Source organism: Bos mutus, chromosome 9, assembly GCF_027580195.1.
Source record: "Bos mutus isolate GX-2022 chromosome 9, NWIPB_WYAK_1.1, whole genome shotgun sequence".
Lineage (NCBI taxonomy): Eukaryota > Metazoa > Chordata > Mammalia > Artiodactyla > Bovidae > Bos > Bos mutus.
Genome location: NC_091625.1, coordinates 26,304,622 through 26,315,604, shown reverse-complemented (window position 1 = coordinate 26,315,604; position 10,983 = coordinate 26,304,622). Strand labels below are relative to the sequence as shown.

Genomic DNA, 10,983 nt, shown 5'->3' with positions numbered 1-10,983 from the left:
CCCGCACGGGGGCTCCCGGGGGCCGCGGCGCCGCCCCGACCTGCATGTGGGGCGCGCGCGCCGGCGGCCGGAGCGAGCGGCCCTCGGTGCCCCCGAGGCGGTGCCCGGCCGCGCGGGCGGACCGGGAGGAGGAGCAGCAGCAGGCCGGGCCGGGCTCCCCGCGCGCCGCCGCCCGGGAGCACGGGCTCCCTGGAGGGAGCTCGGGGCGTCCCAGCCTCGGAGGAGGGACCCGGAAGCAGAAGCGGAGCCCCGAGTCGAGCCGAGCCGCTGCCCCCGCTGCCCGCCGGCGCCGGGTGGGGGTCCCGGCGGCTGGATGGGCAGCGGCGGCTCGGGCCGCGGGCGGCGATGGGCGAGGAGCAGAGCACGGTGAGCGGTGCCGGCGGGCCCCTGGAGGCGCGGATCCCCGCTGGCGACGCCGCGGGCCCCCCGGAGCCCCCGCGGCCGCCGGGGCACAGCGCCGGGGCGCCCGGGCCGCGCGCCGCCTCCGCCGAGCCGAGCGGCGGCGGCTGCGGAAGCGACTCCGGCTGCGCGGACGCCGGAGCCCCGGAGCCCGCGGAGAGCCGAGGGGCCCCGAGCTGGAGCAAGAGCCGGGCACCCGGGCAGCCCGCGGGACTGGCTCTCCCCGGGCCCCTCAACCCGCAGGCTTTGCAAAAGCAGCTGGCCGAGGAGGAGGAGGAAACGGGGGAGCGAAACGAGAGCGGGGATGAACAGCAGGAGGCGCCCCCCGGCGAGGAGCTTGAGCCCCCGACCCGTGTCCACGTCGGGGCCCCGGACGGACTGGTCTTGGACGTGCTGGGCCCGCGGCGCCCGCCCCCGGCCAAGAGACAAGTGTTCTGCTCCGTGTTCTGCGTGGAGAACGACCTGTCCGAGGTCCCCTCGGCGGAGCGGCTCTCGCTGCCCGCATCGCCACCTCGGGCTCCGCCGGTGACCAACCCTCCCAGCACCCCCTCCTCCTTCCCCAGCCCCCAGCTGTCGCTCCCAGCGGACCCCTTGTCCCCCGACGGCGGCAGTATCGAGCTGGAGTTCTACCTGGCGCCGGAGCCGTTCTCCGTGCCCAGCCTGTTGGGAGCCCCACCCTACTCCGACCTGGGTGGGGTCGGGGATCCCTATGCGCCCCTCATGGTGCTGATGTGCCGGGTGTGCCTGGAAGACAAGCCCATCAAGCCCCTGCCCTGCTGCAAGAAGGCCGTATGCGAGGAGTGCCTCAGAGTCTACCTGAGCTCCCAGGTAACCTCACCCCTCCGACCCTCCTCTGTTCCCCATTCAGCTTTCCAGATCCGTGGCCAGGAAATCCCGCTCGCCAGCTCACTGCTCACCGGAAGAGGTGATGAGCGCCCTTACCAAGGACGTCTATCAGTGTCTTACATCTCGGTTGTTGCCCTTAGAATATTTAAGTGTGTTTGTCTTCGTGGGTTAGCTCGACTGGAATTTAACTCTGGGTGAGCTTTGGGCTTTGATTGGCCACCACAGAAGGAACAGGGTATGAATGCATTGCCCTCTTCTATTTATTTTATTAGATTTCGAGCAAGGAGCTTGCTCAAAGAGGAGGGCAGTTGAGCGCGCTTCAGAGGCCTGGTATTCCAGAAACTGACAAATAGTGGGCATAAAATAAATATGTATTGAGTTAGTGGAGAGAAGGGTTGCAATGAGTGATTCCTGAATTTGAAATTTTGCTACTTTCAGGTAATCCAAAGAAAAGTGTTATTAATTATGTATTCCTTGCCCCTGGGTCACTTTTCAGTTTCCTTTTCCACAGTAAAGTTGAAGTACTTTTTCTCACTGAAGTTTTAAGCCAGCAGAATGCTTTATTTCTTTAAGAAGGAACGAAACAGAAAAAGCAAAACAAAGCAAAGCAAGGCTAAGAGGCTTAACAAGCACTGGTGAAACTTTCCTCCTCAGTTGCTTATTTGAAAGCTTGTTTTTTTTCTTGGAAAGTTGAAGAGTGCAGTTGACCGGCTTTCCTTCCCTGGTGGTGAAGGCGTCCTTCTAGCAGCTTTCAGTCTGTTAGGTTTCTGCCAGTGTTTTGCACAATCTCGAATGCCCTTTGATCCCATGTCTGATTGTCCTGGGCCTATTCATCTTTCAAAACCCTGGGCTGTTAAGGTGGCAACTTCTCTGTGAAGCCTTCCCTCACCCTCCAGGCCACGGCTTATATACTTTCAAACACTTCTGCGTGTCTTGCATGCACTGAAGTTGTTCCGTATGTCTGTGTGACTAGACAGTGTCTTTCTTAGAGCCCCTGTGTCTGATAGACTCATGTTGGTATCCTTCCTCCTAACAGTGTTTAATAACTTTGGCTGAAGGGAACTAAACAGGATTTCACACTACAGTTCCTCTGTGTATTGTGGCTAATCTGTGCTTGTGTCTAGACTGAAAGTGTGTACCCTGCCCAGTGGAAAACGCGAAGGGGAATTTAGACAGAATGGAATGTTACACAAGCAGTGACTTGGCCAAGATGGTTGAGATTATCCAAGCGCCTGTGAGAGTCTGTGATGTCTCTTTCGTGCTTTATCCGCAAACAGATACTTCAAACAGGAGGAAAGCCCGCTTCTCACTGTGGCTGTTTCTAGGATGTCCCTGTCAAACAGTCAAGCAGATAGCCATGGACAAAGCCCCGTGGTGGGATTCAGACATTCCCAAACTATGGGCTCTACTCCAAGGAAGCTCCCTTGTGTGTACAAGATGTGTACACACGAACAATACAAGGTAGCATATGATGAGATGTAAACAGAGTGACAATATCATGTAGCACTTAAGCATTGAATATAAATACAGTGTGGGTTTAGAGGTTCAAGGGAGGTGGTCATTAGAAGTTGGGGTACTCTGCTTTGCAGTTTGATTTCCTTAAGCATTTCCGTTTCCTGAAAGCAAAATTTTTTTTTGCCTCCAAAATCTGATCTGTGTTAATCCTAAGGTCTCTTCTACGCAAAGACTCTTGTTTCCATGTCATTTAACCTTTCTGTGTCTTAATTTTCTCATCAATGAAATGGAATTACAGGCTCTCTAATGACACATCAATTCTAAAGCAAAACAAAAACTGCAGAGTTGTTTTGGTGCCTTTCTGAACCTGATCAAAAGGGCATAAAGAGTGCCCTCTTTTTTATTTTCTAAGGTTTCTTGGTTTTTACAGTAGTAAATCTGTCAAGCTTGAACTTGCAGGTGTCTTAAGGCTTTTTAAACTAAAGTGATATATTTGAAATAAAAAGTTAATAGTGACTTTTGTCATCATCTTTTGGATTTGTGCCAAATACTTGGTGTATTAGTTAATATCATTTAAGAAAATAAAATAGAGTCCCTATTAAGCATTTAAGCAGTCATTAAAAATGCATACTAAATGTGAATTGGAATGTTGCCTGGTTAAATAATATTCTTCTAAAAGGAGCTGATGAATTCTTTGGAAGAAGGTACAAAGTTGGAAGACAGGAATGCAGATTTTTAGGTGATAAGTCTTATTTCCATTAGTGCCATGGCCTGAATATGTGGTGAAGGCCAGTGGGTAGTTGTCTTCATTATTTCAGTGTACACATAGGAGATTAGGTGGTGACTTAAATACCTCTGTGCACGCTCAGTTCATCAGTTGTGTCCGACTCTTTGCGACCTCGTGGACTGTAGCCTCCCAGAGTCCTCTGCCCCTGGGATTCTTCAAGCAAGGATACTGGAGTGGGTTGCCATGCTCTCTCCAGGGGATGTTCCCAACCCAAGGATTGAACCCATGTTGCCTGTGTCTCCTGGGTTGGCAGATGGATTCTTTACCCTTGGGTCACCTGGGAAACCCAAATACCTCTATGTGCATGCATGCATGCTCAATCTTTTAAGTCATCTGACTCTTTGTAACTCTATGGACCATAGCCCACCAGAGTCCTCTATCCCTGGGATTCTCCAGGCAAGAATATTGGAATGGGTTGTCATGCCTTCTTCCAGGCGATCTTCTGGATCCAGGGGTTGAACCAGCGTCTCTTATGTCTCCTGCATTGTCAGGTGGGTTGTTTACCACTAGCATCACCTGGGAAGCCCAAATTCCTCTATATTGTGGTTTAAAAATAATAGTTTTAGTTTTTTAAAACAGTGATTTGAAAAACTAAAACCAGTTTTTTTTTCAGTGATAAGAATTCTTCTTCAGTTATCACTATGCCTGGGGTCTATGCAGGATCCTTCTTAGTGGAATAATTTTACTGGCCAGCAGGTATCAGTTGCTGTGGTGAAGGATTGAACTGGTACATTATAATCTTTGGTACACATACATAGGGGTCGAGGTAGAGGCGCTAGAGCCCCATGGTACAGACAGTGGGAGTTTAACTGGTTTGTGTTGCATGAGTATGTAAATCTTTGGTGCATAAACTTCAGAAGTCCATTTCCAATGGCCTGTGTGCACATGTATGACCGTGGCTTAGAGCATGCAATGCCAGGGATATCTGTGGTCTCCTTCAGGGCACTGAGCCGTTCTGAGAACTGACCTTCTCAGCTGGTTTGGCCTTTACCCCATTTTCTTAGGAGGAAGGGTTGTTACTTTCCTCGTTTCATGGAATGATACCGCACTCATTTCAAAAATTCTCCGCAGGTATCTTTCCTTTATGATTTTGATTTGAAACAGTAAAATCTGGTAGGATGTGAAATACTAATATTGAGCACTTTATATAAAGAAAAGAGGGAATTGGACATGCTAAGGGCTTTCTAAAGGTAACAGCTGTTGTGACTTTCATCACTCTGCTTCAAAGTGCTTGTGATGGCACATGCATATGAATTGGAATGTATACACCTGTCAAATGAGTATTAATAGAGACAAGCAACACATTTCTTCGGCACTTTGTGAACAAAACAGCTGCTAGATGATAATGTCCTGAAATGACTGTCTACTATAGTCATCCTAGAACCGGTGACCTAGGAGTGAAAGCTTCTAGATCCTTTTATTAAACTCTGAGTCATCCAGACCTTTATGGGTAAAAGTGTAGCTTGCTTTTTCCCTTTAAACCTTAAAGCACCCTGTATATTTTTAGAAACTGGCCTTTTCAAGATGGAGTTTGCCAGCAACCACCTTCACACAGGTGAATTTATGGATCCTCTCCTGCCAGCTGTGATTTTGGTAGTCTTGAAAATGTGAAGAATAAGAGACTGAACTCTGTTAAATCACTCTGTGAATTTAAAAAGTGAGGATTCCGGCGTATGTAAACTTACTCTTCCGTGTACTGTGTGTGTGTGTGTGTGTGTGTGTGTGGTGTGTGTGTATGTGTGGTGTGTGGTGTGTGTGTGTGTGTGTGTGTGTGTGTGTGTGTGTGTGTGTGTGTGTGTGTGTGTGTGTGTGTGTGTGTGTGTGTGTGTGTGTGTGTGTGTGTGTGTGTGTGTGTGTGTGTGTGTGTGTGTGTGTGTGTGTGTGTGTGTGTGTGTGTGTGTGTGTGGGTGTGTGTGTGGGTGTGTGTGTGTGTGTGTGTGTGTGGGTGTGTGTGTGGGTGTGTGTGGGGTGTGTGTGTGGGGTGTGTGTGGGTGTGTGTGTGTGTGTGTGTGTGTGTGTGTGTGGTGTGTGTGTGTGTGGTGTGTATTCTGGAGCTGTGGTTAACATTCACTTTCACACCTTTCTGACTCATGCACTTCTTTTTCCTCTTCTGACTCTTTAATGCTCTCTCTTTTAATAATTTCTTCATTTCCATTTCCCCTTAATAATTCTCTCTTTTTCCTCTTACTTTTCAAAATTTGATTTTAAATAGCACTTGAGTGCTGCCGAGGAGTCAGGGCCCTGTCCGGGCTGTGCGCTGGGCCCTCAGGACCTGGTGCAGATGGTGTCTGGGCGCCTGCCTTCCCGCGTCCTCCGGCGTCTAGAGACGACACGCTCCGCCGAGAAATCCTGCCCTGCCTACGGGTCTCAAATAACCTGACTAGTACTACTTTCCTTGGGTGTCACCTTTAGAGTGGTGATTTTTTTTTTCCTCCTAGAGTAGAGCTCAGCTTTTTATAGTTGAAGGCTGTTCCTTACTCCTCATGTGAGAGACACAAAAAGAACATTAGATTTGAGCTCCCAGCTTTTCCTTAAGCATTGGTGATGGGGATGTAGACAGATGTCTGAGTCATAATTTCTTATAATTAACATTTTCATTTGTTAATGTACCATTTACACATATAAGACATTTATTGGCTACCTGTATGTCAGGGACCTTGAGAGACTTTTTAAATGTATTAAATGCCCACAAGGAGCTGGCTTAGAGCCTTGCTGGCCGTGTTTCCTCCAAGCTTTATCTGGTGGCATAAATAAGCTTTCCTTTAAGTTCTCAGACAAGTGTGGCTCTCCTCTTCTTTTTCCTTTCTGGGAGGATTTTATTAAGCCAGTTCTGGAACACCAGCTAACCTTTTAGTAAACATATTACTATTCCTCCTCTTACATGTTTATTTCAAAGTAATAAGAAACATTATTGTAATAAGTTATTACTATAATTAAATGTTCTTAATTAACATTTCTTAGAGCTCTTTGTAATTGTTGTAAATAGAATATTAGTTAATGCTTTGCTTCTTTCAACATTTTTATTACTTTTGCGCTTTTGCAAAAAAAATACTCAAAACATTTTGCTAACTGTGTTTGGATCATTCATAAAAATATGGCCAATCTTTAAAGTTAGGACACTTTCAAAGAATTGTTTCTTGGTTCTACTTCACTTTGTCAGCAGAGTTTTATGTGATAAACTTATTGAACCTTCCCAAATCAAGTTCTGTCTTAAAAAAAAAATTCAGTATCTTCAGGACAATAATTCCTAGAAGAACATTCTCTTTCAAAGTGATCACTACTATTTGCCCCATCAGTTTTGGGTAATTACTCTTGAGCTTTGAAGTTTCCATAAATAACAACCATTAATTGAACACCTATATTTCAAACATTTTTTACATTTATTGTGTTTCAGTTTCTGTTAATATGTTATTATGTTTCCATTTAGTGTATTTTATTATTTAATTTTAATTCCCTTGCATATTAAATACCTATTACATACCAAGCACTGTTGGTGTTGGAAACACAGAGAAGTGAAACAGATAAAACCCCTTACTCTATGGAGTTTATTTATTAGGCTGGGGGGAGATTGATAATAAAATAAGTAAATTAGTTAGTATACTAGATATTATTTAGTCTACTATAGTATACTATAAAGAAAGAAAAACAAGGGAAAGGTGATAATATTGGGAAGGAGGTTTTTCTTTATGTATTTATAGTGTTTTTAGGAATTGTCAGCGAGGGTTTGTTTTACATGGTGACTTATGAGCAGAGATCTTCATGATGGCAGTGAGAGAGCAAACCAAGAGAATATCTGAGGAAACAGTAAGTATAAAGTTCCAGAGACAGGAGCATGCTTGCTGAGGGGTTCCAGGAATGACAGAGAGATTCATATGGGTGAAGCATATGGAATGAGGTGGGAAGCACTAAGAAGAAACCGGAAGGAGAAGTGGGAAAAGCTGATGGAAAGGGCTTTAAGGCCTCAGAGAACTTGCAGTTCCTCTGAATGAGCTGGAAAGCGGTAAGATGGTTTTGGGTTAGTCAGATGTGACTTCACCTTTAAGACAGAGGACTCTGGCTCTCTGTGGAGAATGTATCAAGAGAGTCAAGAGCAGAAGTAAAGGGACTTCCCTGGAAGTCCAGTGGTTAAGACTCTGTGCTTCCAATGCAGGAGGCACAGGTTCGATTCCTAGTCAGAGAATGAAGATTCCACATGCTACCTAGCTAAATAAAAGCCATTAAAAAAAAAAAAAAAAAAACCAACTTGGGGGAAAAAAAAAGAATGGAAGTGATCAGTTAGAAGAATTTGGCAATAAGCCAGAGAGGAGATGTGATGGTTCAGACTAGGGTGATTAGAGGTAGATACGGTTTGAACTGGTGGAATTTTGGATGTATTATGACAGTAGAGCTGATGGAATGTGCTGATGACTTGGTGTGGGATAAGAGGAAAAGAGTCCAGAATGACTCAGGTTTTGAGCCCAAGCAATCAGAAGAATGGGTTTGCCATTTAACAAGGTGAGGAATACTGTAGGAGGACTTATATTAAGGAGAATCAGGAGTTCATGCAAAGTTCCAAAAGCTTGTTTAGACATTCATAAAAGGATGGCAGTTGGCGTGTGGCATTCAGCAAAGAGACCTTAAGAGGAGATGTAAATTTTTGTCTTTCTGATATAGAGAAGATGTTTAAAGCCATGAGACCAGAGGAGGATTGAGGACTGGGTCTGGGCATACCAGGGCTTGCTGATATAGAGCCTGGGATGTGTGAAGGAATAGGAAGGAGTCTGAAAGGGAGAGGGCAAAAAGGAAACCAAGGTAGAGTGGGTTAACCAGAAGCCAAACAAAGATGATGTTTGATAAAGGAAGGAAAAATCATTTTTGCCTAATGTTTCTGATAGTTTCAGCAGGATAAGCGTTTAAATTGACCATTGGATTTCCCAACAAGGAGACTGTTTGTAAGTGTGAATAGTGCTGTTTTCATTGGCACTGCTGGAGTTGACTTTCTGATTATAATAGGTTCAAGAAAACAGGAACAGCTCAATTTCTGTACTGAAGGTAGTAGAATGTTACATGAGGAAACTCAGGGTTAGCAAGGTTAAAGAACTTGTCCTAAATCACATAGCTAGGAAATGGCAATGGTGGGATTTCAGTTCCATTTGGCTCTAAAACCCAAGGTCTTTTAATAGTGTTTGCATTTATTATCTTATTTAATAAGTTAAATATGTTGATTTTTTTTTAAAGTTTATATCTGTACTGTACAAAGTCACAAGGCTTCTAGTCCAAGAAGAAACTTAATTACATGTTTTGAGGAAGTGGAAGTCTCTTGCCCAAATTTAGATCCAGAGAAAGATTTCAACCAAAGTCAGCTTCATCTTCATGTAAGAAAATCAGGAATTGAGTTGAGAAGAGCTATGATTTAACTTACTATTAAGTTTTAATGGCAGCACTCTCTCTTGTTTTCTTCCTAACTCTTGACCATGCCTTTTCTTTCCATTTGAACTATTTTTATGTTACCATCTCTTAATGTTGGTATCTGCATGATCATATATTAAACCCTCTCTCTCCTCACATTCAAGTCAAAAAGAGAAGGGGGCAGCAGAGAATGAGATGATTAGATAGCATCACTGACTCAATCAACACAAATTTTTGCAAACTCTGGGAGATGGGCAGTGGAGGGTACAGAGGAACCTAACTTACTGTAGCCCTTGGGATTGCAAAGAGTCAGACACAACCTAGTGACTGAACAACAACTCCTCACATTGTGTATTAGTAGTGGGACCATGTACTTTCACTCCCATGGTTTCAAGTGACACCTATACGCTTTTCCAAATCTTTGCTTCTAGCCCAGATGACTTTTTCTCACCTACAGTACCATATTGCTGGCTCTGTCTTTGACATTTCCACCTGTATGTTCCATCCACAGCCACCGTAAACCTCTCAGAACTAACCTCCCTTTCCTCCTCTTCCTTCCCCCATCCCTAAAGCTTAGCTCTTCCTTTGGGGGTCCATGTTTCCATCAGTTACACCCAGGCCAAAAGCTTGGGTGTCATCTTCGAGTTCTTTTCCTCCCTCACCTCCCACATCTCATTAATCACCAGTCACTAATCACTTTCAGTCCTACCTCCTAAAATTATTTCTGTAGTCTTCTCTACTTTTCTCCATTTCCACTGGCATTTCCCTTGCTCAGGCCTCTACCATTTCTCTCCTGGATTCCAACCACAGCTTCTTCCTTTGTCCAAGTGTTCCAATCTTGGCCATTTCCAGTCTGTTCTTCACACTGCCACCAAAGTTGTCTTGTAAGATACAAGACTGGTCTTGGCATTTCCCTTCTTTACCTTTCAGTCTGCTTCTTGCCTTTAGAATTGACTCTGAACATGGTTTACATGTGCCTGGGTGAGCTAACTCCTATTTACCACTCTTGTTTCTTATCTATCCCTATAGCTGTATTAAACTTCTTTTTGTTCATTGAGTACTCTATGACTCTCTTAATCATGAATCTTTAGTGACATGTGATTCTGTGTTAGCGGGATCTGCTTTTTTCCCTTAATCCCCATCTCTGCCTCTTTCACACTGATTCATTCTAGTCTCAACTTAGACATTTCTTCCTTTGAGAATTCTTCTTGACCCCCTCTTATCTGGATTAAGCATCCTTCCTATGGTCTTTGACAACCCTTTGACTCACTGTAAGATTCTTTATATTTCACTGTATTTAAATTGCCCGTTTCCTGCTCCATGTTCCCATTAGACTATAAAGCTTGATGCATGTAGAGACCTTATTCATTTTTTTTTTCTGATTGCTTTCTTAGCTCTTGGCATACTGTCCACATGAAATGAGTATTTGTATAGTAGATTTATGTAGTTAGATTATAAATAACTAATACATCAGAGGCTAGTTGTCAACATACAAAGTATTAGGATAGATAGCCAAGATGGTTTTTAACAGGAAAATCTCAACATTTCATTATCTTGCTTAAAATCCTACAAACCCTTTCCCATTGCTGTAATGAAAAGATTCTGGTTCATGACACTGCTGATGAGGTTTGGTCCCTGCTGCTCTCTTCAGTCTCTTCTCCATCCCTCCAGCTCCAGTACTTTCCAGGCATGGATCCTTCCCTTTGTTAATTTCTCCTCATCCTTCACATCTCAGCCTTCCTTGGTCTCCAGACTGAATCCGTCTCACCGTTTATGCTTTTAGAGTCCTTTTTACCCTGCAATCATTTTTTTAATCCCCTTTTGTAATTATATGTTTGTGAGATGATTTGATATTTGATTAATTCTCTCTCCCTCCCCATATTATTTGAGCTGCTTTTATAACTAGCAGTTAGCACAGAGCCCAGCGTAGAATAGGTGCTGAACAAATGTTTGTTAAAAGACTGAATGAATGATTGAGAGTAAATTATACTATGTTCAGGTTGGTAGAAAAATTAAGGTAGATTTTAAACCTGAATTTTTGATATTCTAGAGTAAATTTACATTTTTAATGCAATGGAATGCTATGGCCTGAGTCTTTATCTTGGCAA

The 10,983-nt window shown here is 44.4% G+C and overlaps 1 protein-coding gene across 2 annotated transcripts in view; it reads left to right on the top strand.

Annotated features, from left to right (window-relative positions):
• The first annotated feature begins 200 nt into the window (after positions 1-200).
• RNF217 (ring finger protein 217) overlaps positions 201-10,983 on the top strand; it is a 123,074-nt gene continuing 112,291 nt past the window's right edge. For both annotated transcript variants that reach the window (XM_005890130.3, XM_070376298.1), the window contains exon 1: positions 201-1,227. In XM_005890130.3, the coding sequence (XP_005890192.2) occupies positions 346-1,227 (882 nt within the window). In that variant the 5' untranslated portion in view covers positions 201-345. The remainder of the gene's footprint in view (positions 1,228-10,983) is intronic.